The sequence below is a fragment of the Alexandromys fortis genome, unplaced genomic scaffold, assembly GCF_014885135.2.
Source record: "Alexandromys fortis isolate MF-2015 unplaced genomic scaffold, M_Fortis_MF-2015_v1.1 scaffold_20, whole genome shotgun sequence".
NCBI lineage: Eukaryota > Metazoa > Chordata > Mammalia > Rodentia > Cricetidae > Alexandromys > Alexandromys fortis.
The window spans coordinates 5,970,087-5,985,782 of NW_026067903.1; the positions used below are offsets into that span (position 1 = coordinate 5,970,087).

The 15,696-nt window shown below is 40.8% G+C and overlaps 1 protein-coding gene across 2 annotated transcripts in view; it reads left to right on the top strand.

Moving 5' to 3' along the window:
- The window catches only part of Tmem131 (transmembrane protein 131), a 163,363-nt gene that overhangs the window by 123,746 nt on the left and 23,921 nt on the right, over window positions 1-15,696 (top strand). For both annotated transcript variants that reach the window (XM_050134663.1, XM_050134662.1), the window contains exons 13-22: window positions 2,097-2,205; window positions 2,918-3,071; window positions 3,154-3,324; window positions 4,770-4,880; window positions 4,964-5,098; window positions 5,524-5,628; window positions 7,378-7,464; window positions 11,175-11,327; window positions 11,422-11,497; window positions 11,632-11,749. In XM_050134663.1, coding sequence (XP_049990620.1) covers window positions 2,097-2,205; window positions 2,918-3,071; window positions 3,154-3,324; window positions 4,770-4,880; window positions 4,964-5,098; window positions 5,524-5,628; window positions 7,378-7,464; window positions 11,175-11,327; window positions 11,422-11,497; window positions 11,632-11,749 — 1,219 coding nt within the window. The remainder of the gene's footprint in view (window positions 1-2,096; window positions 2,206-2,917; window positions 3,072-3,153; window positions 3,325-4,769; window positions 4,881-4,963; window positions 5,099-5,523; window positions 5,629-7,377; window positions 7,465-11,174; window positions 11,328-11,421; window positions 11,498-11,631; window positions 11,750-15,696) is intronic.

Here is a 15,696-nt window from a genome sequence, read left to right on the forward strand (position 1 = left end):
GCTGCTGAGAAACCACATTCATGACCAGCAGAGACCCCTCTTCCCATCCAGAAAACAGAGTAGCTGAGAGTCATTCTGAGCCCTCAGAACACTTAGGCTACCTTAGTGATTAACTCAAGGAATGGGCAAGTTCGCCTCAGCCATAATCCTATGGCATTACCATCCCTTTATCTCTGAAGGTACAGGGCTCCTCCCTTCCAGCACCTTAAGCCCAGCAAATGTCTCCATGGAGGCCTATGGTGCCATTTGTGTGGTTCTTCTGAGATTATAGACTCTAAATTATCTATTTACTTATCCAGTGCCAACTATGGAATCCCAAGACCTCATGCACGCACACATTGCAAGACAAGTACTCTGTCACCGAGCTGTATCCCCAGCCCTAAAATGGTGTTTCTTAGAAGTGTTTTTTTTTCAAGCAGTTGCTAATTTTCTTTAAAGTGTTTTTTAATGTCATGAGGAAATATTTTGACCTTTAATCCACTCACAGTACTGAAGATCTCCCAAGCAGAAAATACCTCTCAAAGGTTGCTGTGAGTGGCCTGGAAAGATGGCTCAGTGGTTAAGAGCACTTGCTTGCCATTCCACAGGATCCTGAATCAGTTCCCAGTACCCATGTTCAGTGGCTCACAACAGCCTGTAACTCTAGCTCCAGGCAGGATCCAGTGCCCTCTTCTGGCCTCCTTAGACACACACACACACAATTTTTTTAAATAATAAATTGTTTTTAAAGGATTAGTGTGAAATCAGTCGGGAAGCTGTGTTTAGCTTGGGTATTTTCAGAGTTCACTGTGTGTTAGTGCTGCCAGAGTCATGTTTCAGACAGATATCCTTCTCCCCAAAAGTACTCCATGATATTTAACTGAATATTCTTGAGATTTTTGTGTTAATTCAATAATACTATTAAATACCTGAATTACAGACGTGTAATCAGCCTGACATCACAACACTGAAAAAATTAAAGTGTCCATAAATAACTCAGTTTGGAAAAAATGTTAAGAAGAAATTTAAATCTGAAGTGCCTAAGAGTAGACCTTGAGATGCTAGGCATCATACCATTTCCTTGTCCTTTGCGTGTCCTGAAGTCAGGTGGCACACATTCACAAGCAGAGGCATACCTGAAAGACTGCAAAGGAGAGACACTCCTTCAGAGTGAGCACCCAGACTGAACGCAGCAGTTCTTTGACTCCATCAGTGACACAGTACAGGGATGGCAGCAGGCAAGGGTGTGCTTCAGCTCATATGCACAGCTCTGGGCTGGCAAGTGGCAGAAGTCGGAGCTCCTTAGCCTCGGCTTTTCTCCGCACTATACTGCCTTGTTGAAATTTGCGGGAAGACTGCAGCAAAACCAGGAATGCTGTTTCTCAGTGCACCCTTGAACTACCAGTGCTCAGAAGATGGCTGCAGTTTTGACACCCAGGGGACGCTAAACAGTTTTCTGGAGACATTTTTAGTCGTCACAGCTGGAGGGACGCTCCTGACATCTAGGAAGAGGGACCCCTGGGTACTACTGTTGGATATCCTACACAGTGCCTGCCACAGGAGTAAACCTGACCTCACACACTGCCATGCTGAGATTAAGGTTAAGGAACCTGCTGTCGTAAATGACACCAATGCCTCAAACGAAGAAGTGACTTGTGTTTACTTGCTAATGACTACTAGTCTGTTTGTCTCACCACAGGAAAAAGTCCTGCTTTTTATATAAAATATCTACTTTGCATGAGCTTTCCTCTTTTTTTTGTAAAGATCCTCTCAGTTTACATAAAATTCACTCAGACTCATAAGTAGTGAACAGTAATAGACGGCTGGCTACGTGGCTCAGCAGTTGGGTCCTTGCTCACCACCAAGCCTGTCGACCCATGTTTAGTCTCAGAAAATGCAAATGGTGAAAAGAGACAAGACCCCCGCCAGTTGTCCTCAGCCTCCACACGTGTGCCATAACAGGCTCACCTTCACTCACATGTATCATACAGATACACAGAATATGTAAATGTAATGTTTTAAGTTTAAAAATACCCCCCCGCACACAAATAGACACTTTTAATAAAATGACAATTTTTTGTTGTTTTCTTGTTTGTTTTTTTAATGCTTCCTTTCAGCTTCAAGAGCAAAAAAGCCATCTCAGTTTTCTGGGAAAATAACTGTTAAAGCAAAGGAAAAGAGTTACTCTAAACTCGAAATACCCTACCAAGCAGAAGTTCTAGATGGGTGAGTTTCTCCTTCCAAAGAGCTTTTAACTTTTTGTTTCTAACTTTTTGCTGATAAATAGTTCATCTAACCTAATGGGATTATTATAAAAAGAACAACCACAACTGTAAAGGAAATCCTTCTGTATCTTGTTTATTTCTGATTTTCTAAGAGAAAATAGAATGATATTATTTGTGTTAGAGGATGTAACGATTCATCAATGAATCTGTTTTTTAAGTATTTAAATCATTTGAACCATTTTCCTTATGTTCTTTTTGTAACATGTCAAGACTGTTTCGTGTCGCTCCTCTATGACGTAAGGCAAATGTTTGTTTTTGTCTATAAACTCCTCAGTCCCTCGATTGACCCTTGCTTTATAAATGGCCTCTGAGATATAACTTTCTCATTGTACTTTAAGCAGCAAGTGTTATATTAACACACAACCTGATAGGTCCTCACCATAACCACCATAGCCGTCCTGTTGGTGCATTCTTGATTCCAGAAGTTTGATTTTGTATCATGCAAAGGGAACCATCTTTCCATTACATTTCAGTATTTTATAAGCTAAATTTTAATTCATGTGATCAATCATAGTTTCATAAAGATAAATACTAATTCTGTTCTGTGGTTCTTAATGCTAAATGTATACTACTACTTATAACAAAAGAGCTTGGACCTTAAATTAGCATATGAAAATAAGGAGGATTTATCTTGTTTTGTTTTTTTCCAATAGTTATTTGGGTTTTGATCATGCCGCAACGCTGTTTCACATCCAGGACAGTCCTGCTGGCCCAGTGGAGAGGCCAATTTACCTGACTAACACTTTCAGTTTTGCGATCCTCATTCATGATGTGTTGTTACCAGAAGAAGCCAAATCAATGTTTCAGGTATGTGTGAGCCCTCTAGCTTCCATTCTGCTGATAAGCACTAGATGGTACTAACTTGCTTTTTCTCTCCTTCTTTCCCCAGGTTTACAACTTCAGCAAACCAGTTTTAATTCTTCCTAATGAGTCAGGATACATTTTTACCCTGGTTTTTATGCCATCCACATCATCCATGCACATAGACAACAACATTTTACTTGTTACCAATGCCTCTAAGTTTCATTTACCTGTGCGGGTATACACAGGCTTTTTAGATGTAAGTATGTTGTCAAGGTCCCTTCTCTGTGCTTCTGGATATTGCCAGGGTTTGGGATACACTCTTGTGTTTACATGTTGATCTGAATCCTTCCCAATCAGTGCTTGCAGAATACAATAGTGTACCATCCCCATCTACAAAGGACCCCTTCCAGGATCCCCAGAGAATTCCAAAACTAGAGGTTGTTATTCTTCAGTGTCCAATGGGAATTGGTCTTAGAATCCACTACAGATACCCAAACCATGAGTATTCCAGTCCCTTATAGAAAATGGTGTAATATTTGTAGGCAAGCAGTGAAGTCCATGGATATGGAACCCACAGGCTGACTGTCTACTCTGTGTTTTCCTCTAATGCATACAACTAAGTTTAATTTAGCAATGAGAGTAAGTAGTAGTAAAATGGAACACTTAGGATATTATGTGGTAAGTGCTGTAACTAAACTATTACTTTTCCCTTTGCCTTAAGGAAAGCACTGTATGGCTTTTCTTTGGGACATGTGAATCACTGCCCTTGCTCCTTATAAAGCAAATTAAGGGTTGCTTGAACATTGGCACTGTGCTGTGACCACAGTAGTCCTTCTGAAACCCACACGATGAATGAGTGGGTAGCATATACAGCATGGATACAGAGGAGAAAGAGATGGTTCACATCGCCGAAAAGACAACACAACGCTTTGTTTGCTACTCAGCGTAACATGCAATTGCAAACTTAGGAATTACTTCTGGAATTTTTCCCATAGTATAGTTGACTTCTTTAATTTCAGTCTCTACCTAGAACCTTTCTACATTGTTTTCTCTTGGGTTACTTTTAAATTGTAATGGCAGAAACTCTAAAACAAAGATAAATGTGGCAGGGGCAATAGGAAGTAAAGTGGTATCCTTGATTGGTTAAAGTTGGACAAAGTTGTTATACCAGGACAAAGCGAAGAACCAGAGAGGGCAGAAGAAAACTGGGTGGTAAAGATGTACATTTAGGCAAATATGATAAATATAACACAGAAGTAAGGTGAAGAGGTCTTCACAGTACAGAAGACAACAGACCAGCGGGAAAATTCCAGACAAAGCTGTGGTGAATATGGCCAATGAAATAAATTTGGATAAGTAATAAGACAGTTGAGAAAGAAAAGGGTGGCGCATGCACAGTGCCTTCCAGAACTTAACATCAGCTAGACTTGTGGAGCTTGGGGCTCAGGATTACCCCATCCAGTCAGATGACTTATTTGTAAAATCATTCAGTGCCTCTGAGACCACCTCAGTTTCTGCCTAACTCTTTGTTTTTCAGGGAAGTAGCTGCTCAGTAAATGGCTTTTTCCATCTCTGATTCCTATGTTCAAAATTCTTACTCTATAATGTATACATTAACATAACATACAGAAACTGTGGTGTCTCCTAGTGATAACACACATGCGATTTGGAGTTTAATACAGTCCTTTTCTATCTCTCCAGTACTTTGTATTGCCCCCCAAAATAGAAGAACGCTTCATAGATTTTGGAGTACTGAGTGCCACAGAAGCAAGTAATATATTATTTGCAATTATAAACAGCAATCCAATTGAGGTAAAGAAATTATTTTTATTCTTGATCACACTGAGGATTTCATATTTGTGTTGCAAGATCACTTTTGTGTTTTCTCTTTGAAGCTGGCTATAAAAAGTTGGCATATCATAGGAGATGGCTTATCAATAGAACTTGTAGCTACAGAGAAAGGCAACAGAACTACTGTGATCGCAAAACTTCCGGAGTTGGAGAGGTCCTCTTTGCCTGTCCAGTCCCCGGTGAGTGAACTTGTTTACTGTTTCTTTGGGTTAGAATGGGTGTTTCAGCCACGGGTGAAAGAGTACTGCTGTGTACACTACACAGTTAATGTTTTGATGTGCTTCCTAATGACACTGACTGGTAACATTGGAAGGGCCTCATGGAGATCATCTACTCCCCTACTTTCCTTTCATGATGAGGGCACTGAAGCCCAAAGACATTAAGCCTATCTTATCATGAGTTACAGAGCAAGTGAAATTGGGATGATTTATATCATACTATCATGAAAGGAGAAAGTGTCTTCAGTGAGTCAGTATTCTAAGTTCCAGTGTGACCTGAGCCACACATGTCTGTGTGGTTATAACTTACCACTAGAGTGCTCTTTCCCAATTCAGTAGACTTGATCCTGCATCACTAGTGAATGATGCCATTTTTACTGCTTCAGGTAACATTAGCTTCAGGACACTTTGCAGTGTTCAGAGTCAAGCTTACTGCTAAGAAACTAGAAGGGATTCACGATGGAGCCATACAGATCACAACAGACTATGAGGTAAGCACATTACTGGAGATTTATGCGAGTGGATTTTTCTGAAACTTTTTGCTGTTATTGATTGTGCACATTTATAGAGCTTTTTGTTTTTGTAGAAGCAAAGAACTACATCTGCTTAAAGTTAATGTGCCAGTTTCATGCCTTTAAAACTGGCCTTATAACCATTCAGAAGACTGGTTGTTACCTCCCAGTTTTCTGCTAAAACTCATACTTTGTAACTAAAACACAGTTTCAGGAAAACACCTTTAGTACATTTAGAATTACCCTGCTAGAAACCTGCCTACAGATGGTTGCCACATAACAACTGACTGGGTTTCCTGAGCTGCATGTTTGACACTACACTCATTAGTTTATGTTTTGCAATATGTTAATGTTTGTGTCCTGATGGACATTCTTTAAATGACTATCATTGATCTCTTCCAGAGGCTGTAGACTTTATGTTGTATTCAGTAAGAGCCTGAATGTATGTATTTCTAACATTGATCTCTTCCAGAGACTGTAGACTTTATGTTGTATTCAGTAAGAGCCTGAATGTATGTATTTCTGACATTGATCTCTTCCAGAGACTGTAGACTTTATATTGTATTCAGTAAGAGCCTGAATGTATGTATTTCTGACAGATCTGATTTTTTTTTTATTTTATACTTTCGATTTTTGATAAAGGGATTGGAACTTACTGTGTAGCCTAAAGTGGCCTTAAACTAGCAGACTTCCTACTTTAACTTCTCAAGGGCTGGGGTTGCAGGGGTAGGATTGCTTGCCTACCTCAGTTAAATATCTAAAAATATTTTAAACTTAACATTTAAAAGATCTTTGAATAGTTAAGTCCTGAATACTGCTGAATTCAACAAGTTGGTATCTTTTTGTCCTCCTGTTGTTTTCAGCACACACAAATCCAGAGACAAAATAAACAGAATTGACTGTTCAATAATAAATGACTAGTTTAGAGTATATCAAATTACCTCCAAAAACAAGGAATTCATATTTAGTGTTCATATAGAAGTGCCTTTCAGACTTGAGGCAAGTTTTTGTTAAGTGGATGAAAATAAAAATTAAACACAAGAGGCTGGAAAGATGTCTCAGCAGTTAATAGCACTGGCTGCTCTTCTAGTGGACTCAGGTTCAGTTCCCAGCACCAACAAGGTCGCTCTTAACAATCTGTCCAGGGAATCCAGTGCCCTCTTCTGGTCTCTGCAGGCACCAGGCATGTGTGTGGTAGGTATGCAGGCAAAATGTCTATATACATAAAAGCTAATTACAAAAAATAAAATTTCAAAAGTTAAACACAGATATTCTTTCATGCACTGCACTCAGCTCATGTGTGGTACTAATTAGGAGTAAACTGAAGTCTAACTCCTGAAAGTTCAACTTGTCTTTAAAACTTTGGTTGAAATCAATTTCTGTCTACCAAAAAAATACTGAGTTATTTAGCCATAGAAATCCTGGGTTTTTATAGATGTTGTTTTAGGAGTACAGCTTTCCTTTTTAATGTAAGAGGACTTGCATTTTGAAAAATTTGTCTTTATTCCTTTCCTATGACTTGGTCTTAACTGTTCTTAGCAGGTAAATGCTATTGTTTTCATTTTATAGAGAACCTTGGGCAGATTAAAAAGCTTCCAGGGTGGTTATTGCTGGGATGTGACACAAAATAAACTTTGTTTTTAGCCCTGAAACAGTGAAGTAATCGCCAGTACCAAACATCCCAGACTTTCCCCTGACTTCATCGTAGTCTGCCTCTTCACTCCACAGATCCTGACCATTCCTGTGAAAGCTGTGATTGCAGTGGGCTCGCTGACCTGTTTCCCAAAGCACATGGTCCTTCCCCCTTCTTTCCCAGTAAGAAAATTATACTTCTTCTTGCTAAGTGTTTTCCATTGCCTGTATCTCTTGTGTTTATAGCTCAAACAGGAAAGTCATGTACTGTTTTCATCATTTATCGTAACGTAAAGCATAGCGCCAGGTTCTTCAGAGGGTATAAAGTGGGATACGAAATAGACCCCTCCCTCAGAAAGACTTTCTATGAAGAATAGGAACGGGAGGGAGCCTTGCTGTATGTAAAGCAGAGAGAAGAGGTTAACTCCAGGAAGAATAAAATAAAGGGACTTAGAGAAAAAGCACCCTGCAGCCTAACTTAGAATTTTTTGTGGCAGGGATAGAAAAGCATGGTCAAGGACATCCAGGGCTAGGGAAGAACATCACCAGAGGCAAGAAGGTAAAGTCAGAAGTGGTCCAGGTGCTGCTGAGTGATCTGCTGGGCCAGAAGGGAAGGAAGCTTTAAGAGCAGGTAGAACAGTGTGTTGGAGTGGATACCTGAAAAAATGTAAATTCATGGGAATCTAACATTTTTTGAGCAAAGAGTTAACATCGTCAGTGCTGGACTTTAAAGATTGGCTCTGTATCAGAAGGAAATGCAGCCCACTTGTGGAAGGAAATAACAGCACAAGGTAGAGTAGGGCACACAGGAAAAGAGCCGTGGGGAGAGTTGAGCACCTTTTCTGCTTCCAAACCTCCATCTTGAGAGAGGGAGAGGGAGAGAGATTTGAAATTGGAAAACCTGGTTCAGTTCTCAGCACCTACGTGGTAGCTCACAACTGTCTTAAATTCCAGGTTCAGGGAACTCAGTGCCCCCTCCAGTGCTCTGTGAGAACTAGGCACACATGTGGTGCATACCAGTACATGCAGGCAAACACTTACACATATAAAATGAAAATAGGCACTCTTTCTGCAGAAGTTAATGTCAAATGTTTCTCTATCATCTGAAACACTGTTAGAATTAATAACTCTTTTCGATTGATAAGAAATTACTTAGGTAGGCATGAACAGACACTTTAAAAATCATCTCCTGAAAATTTTGTGGTATTGTCCTTCTTTATGCTAAAAAAAATCCATGTAGGTTTTATTCAATAGGATTTCAAACAAAACGCAACAGTTGGATGTTTCTCTCCATAAAAATATAAATTAATAACTGCATATTCACATAAATAAACATATACAATTAAATGTGTGGGATTTTACATATAAAACCTGGATATAGGCAGCATAACTATAAAATCTCTTTCTTGATGGAATTGGTAACCCCTCTCCCCCGCCCCAACAGGGTTTCTCTGTAGCTTTAAAGCCTGTCCTGGAACTTGCTCTGTAGACTAGGCTGCCCTCAAACATACAGATCCACCTGCCTCTGCCTCCCACTGGGATTAAAGGTGTGCACGGTCATGCCTTTTTTTTTTTTAGTACTGTTATGATATTTAAAGTTGAACTAGTGAAATGGCTCAGCAGATAAAGGGGTTTGCTGCGAAGCCTCATGACCTGAGTTCTCCAGGACTCACATGGAGGAAGGAGAGAACCAACTCCTGGAAGTTGTTTCTTGAGCTTCACGTGGACTCAATGGTGGATACACGCTCTGTGGCACATAAGCCCACCACCATATACATACAAGTTAATCGTGCAATTTTTTAATTTTAAAGAATTAAAAAAAAAGTTTGTATATGGGTCATTAAGTACTGGAAATACAAGAATTTGAATACTTCTCTACTACTCTAGGCGACAGCTTCATGTGTGGTTCTAGAATACTTGCAACAGTTCTTTAATCGCGCAGTGACTCATCCCTCACAGCGGGTCTCTCTCGATGTGGTTCTGAAAGATATGGGACGTCTTTTATACCTAGTGGCAGAACCTCAGAGATGATGTGTGCATGGGGAGCAGGGTGCTAGAGAGAAGGCAAAAGATATTACACATGGATCAGCTCCTTGAGTGCTCTGATGAGGTCAGCAAATCGAGACAGCTGGGGGTAGGAGTGGATAACTGTGCCTTAGCGTTTGAGCGTTGAGGAAGTCAGGATGCATTGGGCAAATGTAGAAATATGTCTTCCTAGGATAGAGGGTTAGGGGCAGGAGATACGAGTACTGTACTTAACAAAGCCTAAATTCAAGAGTGTACCCTCTCAATATAACATTTTAATTAATAAGTTCAACATATTTAAGTTTGGGTTATAATTAAACCCTCACCTTCCTGTCGTTGCATTTTGTCTGACTATATATTAAATCCATGCCTTTATTATTAATCCATGAAACCCTTATTCTTCCGTCTGCTTTTACCCTCTGCTAAGTCCTGAAGGGACCTAGAGCTATTGGAGGGAAACCATACATTAGAAAACATTTCAAATAACTCAGGGTTGGATACTTGAGTAGAGTTACAAAATGAACTTTATTTCTCTTTTGATCTCCATGCGGCCAAAGAGCTGATGCTGGGGAAAAGTTCTGATAGGTATAGGAATCTAAATGACTGCCAAGAAGGCACAGCTGCTGCCTGTTCTTTTTTCCCTCCCAGCCACATGTCCACCCTAAGGGTCTTACTAGGGTATTTATTTTCACTGGGCTGCAAATAAGGACACCATTCTCTTCTGTGGTTTTTAGTACCAAATACTAGGAGCGGGTTTCTTGTTTTAGAATATTCTTTTAAGTGGGTAGAAATAATTCTGTATTCAACCAAAAGAAAGTATAAGCTCATAATATGCTTCTCAAGGGTGAGTTTAATCTTTTTTAAATTCATAATTTACTAATTGGATATCCTGTAGAAAAACAAAGCACCTGGTAAGAATGGTTACTGATTATACTTTGGTTTGTGAGGCTAGAAGGATGGCTCAGCAGTTAAGAGGACTTACGGCTCTTGTCGAGGGGATGGTTCAGCTCCCAGCACCCACATCGAGCTCACTGCCATCTGTAACTCCAGGTCCTGTTCCATGTAGTGCACTTTACACAAGTGCAGCCAAGCAGTCATACACATAAAATAAAAGTAAATTGATTGTTTTTGGATTTTCGAGACAGGGTTTCTCTATAGCTTTGGAGCCTGTCCTGGAACTAGCTCTCGTAGACCGGGCTGGCCTTGAATTTACAGAGATCCACCTGCTTCTGCCTCCTGAGTGCTGGGATTAAAGGCGTGCACCACCACCACCGCCCAGCCTTGTTTTCATAAGATTCTTAAAGGTGTATATTTTTACTAATTTTCTGAGACAAGGACTGTGTAACTCAGTCCTCTGGTTTTAATCATCTAAGTATTGAAATCACAGGCATGCCAGTTCATAGCCTGTATTTTTAAAAAAGATCTAATTTTCTCTTTTGTAAAAAAAAATTACGTTGCTTTTTATAAAGAAAACTTTTTTAAAAAAGAATGTTTTATTCTTATTTGATTAGGCCTCAGAATTTGTTTATTTCAGTGCAGCCTTTATTTGATATGAACAGACTTTGCCTTACAAACAAAAATGACCTCTTTGTGTGAAGCTCCCTTCTGTGTCTTGGTGTACTTGGTGCATCAACACGAAACCAGATTTTCCCTTAATTCACACGGTAATACACCACAGCAGCAACAACAGAGAGGTTGTCCTATGGTTTCTGTTCTTTTAATTTGGTGCTTTTCTTCTGAATGAGGAGGTAGATTTTCGGGACTTTTACAGATTTAAATATTATCAGCTGATGAAAATTGTGAGTGTGTCTTACTTAGCTGCAGATTTGATCATTTACAGCTGAATTTGTTTGTTTTTCTTCCTTCAGGGGAAAATAGTTCATCAGAGCTTAAATATTATGAATTCCTTCTCACAGAAGGTGAAGATACAGCACATACGGTCTTTGTCAGAAGATGTACGGTTCTACTACAAACGATTACGGGGCAATAGGGAAGACTTGGAGCCAGGGAAAAAGTCAAAGGTTGGTTAGGTTTGAGAAGTCCCAGATGTCAGTCCTTTGTGACTGTGATTATATGTGGATTCGGGATTCACGGTTATCCTGTGCTTCTTTGTAGATTGCAAACATTTATTTTGATCCTGGGCTACAGTGTGGAGATCACTGCTATATTGGCTTGCCCTTTCTATCCAAATGTAAGTCTTCTTGTTCCCTCCATCTCTTCTCTCTCTCCATCAAAAAGTGATGCTGAATACTGTAGAACTCACTGGAAGGGGTATTGGCAAGTGTGTTAGGCTGAGTCCGTGCTGACCTGTGCTTCCTCTTTTAGCTGAACCCAAAGTACAGCCCGGGGTCGCCATGCAGGAAGACTCGTGGGATGCCGACTGGGATGTACATCAGAGCTTGTTCAAAGCTTGGATGGGAATAAAGGAGAATTCAGGTCATAGGTACGAGTCTCTGCTTCAGTGACATGTTTAGCAGTGAAGCACGTGGGACATCTCTGTTGTTACCACTTTCGAAATGTCACTGTATTTTCATATTGGTTATTTTACTTTACAGTAAGATAATGGGCCTAGTTCAGAATGTTGTCACATTGATATTGTTAACATATGTTGCTAAGGAATACATACACTCCTATTTCCTCTTTTCTCCAGTGCACAAAGTCTGTCCTTAAAATCAAAGAAATGTGAAATTGCCCTTATATATCATGACTGCCATGTTCATCTTAGATATAGTGTTATGCATGAGAAAAAGATTTGTCTGCCACTGGCCTGCCCAAAAGGCAAATTGGGCTCTCTCCCTACAAGAGACCAAATTTATTAGCTCCTTATGAAAAGAACTGCCTTCTTCTTCAAGTGCTAGTCTGTTGCCAGAGGCATAAAGGGCCCCTGCAGGTGGCTCTTCATGGCATCTTAGGCAGGTAGAAAATATGCTACTGGAAACCAGTGTTGCACCTGGATTCAAACGCTAAGCTGTAGCTGTGGTATTATAAAAGCCGGACCCTTTCGTACTCTTGGGGAAAAAAATTTCTAGAATCAGGAACATTGACAAGTAGACCTGATAGATTTGTCAAAATTAAAATTGTCTACCATAAGAATATTATGAAATTCTTATACCATTAACTACTTTTTGATTAACTTTTTAGTTAGCACACAAAGAATGGATATCACTGTGACATTTTTGTGCATATATGATTAGACTTTACTACCTCTACCCTGCTAGTCCCCTTCGTCCCCTTAGAGGGACCCTGCTTCTGCTTCTGCACATTTTCCGTTACCTCCTTTTGATACCGCTTTTCCCTTCCTTCTCCTGGTTCCCTTTCTACTCTTGGCTATTTTAAATAATGCAGGGATAAATACGGCTTTCTGCAAGTATCTCTACAGTATAGCAACCTTAGGGAATGGCCTGTGGTTAGTAGAGATATGAGAGCTCTGTTAGTTTTCAAGGACCCTCCATACTGTTGTCCAGAATGGCTAGGCAAGTTTACATCCCCACCTGCAGCCCAAATACAGGTTCACCAGCCCATCGCTCCAACACAGATAATTCTTTTCCCTAACTAGACTGGTATGGAGTCGCGAGGAATAATCAGACACAGCTTACACAGTCATCATGGAAGGGCAGCTCAGGGTCTTTTCTCCTGACGATCTCCCGCATTTATTCTCCAAATAGATTATATACCATCACCTCAGTTGAGTGGGAAAATACATTAGGCTGTCTGCTAGGTAACCAGGTGAAATGACCTTCTGTCACGTCCGCCTCTACCTGTGTGCTAGCTGTCATGTAGGCCTGAATTAGCATCTCTATAAGACATCCTCCAAATTACAAAGGAAGAAGCACCAAACATCCAGACCATTAGGTCACCAGCTTCAGCCAGCACCTCTCCTTAGGTGACCTACATTTATAACAGAAGAGAAGGAGCAGCACATCCCGACTATTGTTAGGAAGAGACACCTTGTCTACAGAGCTACGTGACCACCTCAGATCGGGCCTATGGCTTTTGTGCCCTACAGAAATATGGACCTACAATCCACTCTCTCTTATTAAATCTTAACAACCCCTGTGCTTGTGCAACAGGACAGATGGGTCACGCCTGGCTTGGGCAAAGTCTTCTTCCTGTTACCCAAATTTCCCCCCCTTTTTTTTTGGTTTTTCGAGACAGGGTTTCTCTGTGGTTTTGGAGCCTGTCCTGGAACTAGCTCTTGTAGACCAGGCTGGTCTCGAACTCACAGAGATCCGCCTGCCTCCCAAGTGCTGGGATTAAAGGTGTGCGCCACCATCGCCCAGAAAGTGGCATTTGTGAGTTTTTCCTGTCTTAGGCATCTGGGGAGGAGAAGCTTTAAACCCATCATTGACTGCCGACCTCTGTAAAGAGAAGAGATTAGTGGAGAGAAATATACACGGGCTCCAACACATCCTCACAGTGTTTGTTGTTGGCAGGTGGTTGGTTAGTCTGGTGTGTGTGTGTGTGTGTTTGTTTTTCAGTGGTAGCTACTCCTCTGAATCTCCAAGCAGTTAATTTGTATTTCCCTGAAGACTGAAGATATTGAACACTTTTTCAGATGTTTCTGGACATTTGTATTTTTTTCCTTGAGAACTGTCTGCTTAGCTCAGCTCATGAGTCCATCTGTCCAATGGTTCAAACCATTAACTGTTGAAACCGAGAGTTTCTGTATTGTAAAAAGTTTCTTTAAAGAGCCGGGTGGCCTTTAATCCCAGTACTTGGGAGGCAGAGGCAGGCCGATCCCTGTGAGTTCAAGGCCGGCCTGGTCTACAAGAGCTAGTTCCAGGACAGACTCCAAAGCAACACGGAGAAACCCTGTCTCGAAAAACAAAACAAAAAAAAAGTTTCCTTAAAGAAAGTTTTTTGTTTTATTAAACATGGTTCCACTGAGTACACAAAGACTTGTAATGAATTTGCGAAGCACTCAGTGATTCAAAGTCTCCTTTGCTGCCTGTGTCTCCACAGTGGACCTTGTAGAGTATAGACAGTCTCCAAGTGCTACTGTCCAGGTGTGAATGGTGACTCAGTAGTGCTGCCCTCCGTTCAGCCCCCAGGGAGCCCTTCACCACCACGTCTTCCTCCCAGTGTGCACCCAGCCAAGGCCCTGGGCATCCATCTGCCCTCTGCCTCCCCGGCCTGCTTGTGCAATAAACAAAGCATTTTTCATGCACCTACATTTGTGTTACCTTGTTGATATGCATGTTTCAAGATATTTCTATTTCTCATTTTATAATGCCTATATGTGTATGCTTACCAATACCCCAGGATCATAATTTAGTAGTACAGGGTTTGAGTATGCTTCAATGGTTAGTCCCAGGTACCTTTGCCCCATCACAAATACATTCTGAGCCCTGAACTCGACTCTAAACAGTCATTAGTAGGCACTATTGAAATGAGGTCCTGAGTATGACTGAAAACTCTCCGCACTTGGTTTATTACCTCATGTGGCATCCTCATCATGTGCTGCTCTTACCTTGGTTTTACATAGAGAGGGAAAGTAGTATGTCAGGAGCACCACTTGTCATTAGTTCTCTTGGAAATCTCCTAGCACGTTGCTACATCCCTCCCATATTATGCCCTGGAAGAATTTTACAACCCTTGAATAATAACAGATGTATCTGTCCTAAATCATCTATAGTTCACCTTTCCTTATTAAATTTGTACTTTTTAATTTTTTAAGGCCTAGGCTGCTGATGTAGTTCAGTGGTAGATTGCTTGCCTAGCACACAGAAGGTGCTGGGTACTATCATCAGTACCACCAAGAAAAAATTTTCTTTGGAGACATACATGCATTTCACAAATGATACTGAAACTAAGACTTGTCAACCTTAACAAACTCAATATAGAACTGTAGCAGGAATTGTTATGTTGACAGCCCTTTGTGCCAAAATAGAAGCATATACATCATTGAAAGCATAATAAAGTTGCATGCCCAGTCATAGAGGGAGCATCTATATCACCTCCTCTAAGATTCTGGAAATATCACTAAGGAGGAGGAAGAGCATATGGGCCAGGGGAAATGGAGGCCAGTGGTGGGAACCCTGACCTCTGGGCGTGACACAGCTCTTGCACGCTTGAACTCTTGTGCAGCTGTCGTCTCCTGCACAGGATCTCCACCTAACCAGGCCTTTCAGCACTCTGCTGTGGAATGGGTTGGGGCTCCATGAGGATTTAGGCAGATAACGGTTGATGTGAGAAGGAAAGACACGTTCCCCAGTGGTGTTAGCTGCTGGTAAGGTAACAAACTCCCACTCCATGTTCCTATACACTACCCTAATGAAATTCATTGGGCCACCCCCTCAAAAAAAATGGGGGGCAAGGCAGGGCAGTGAACAACTAGTGAAAGAAATGTATCATGTATATGTACAAAAGTAAAACTAATCTCTGTTAATA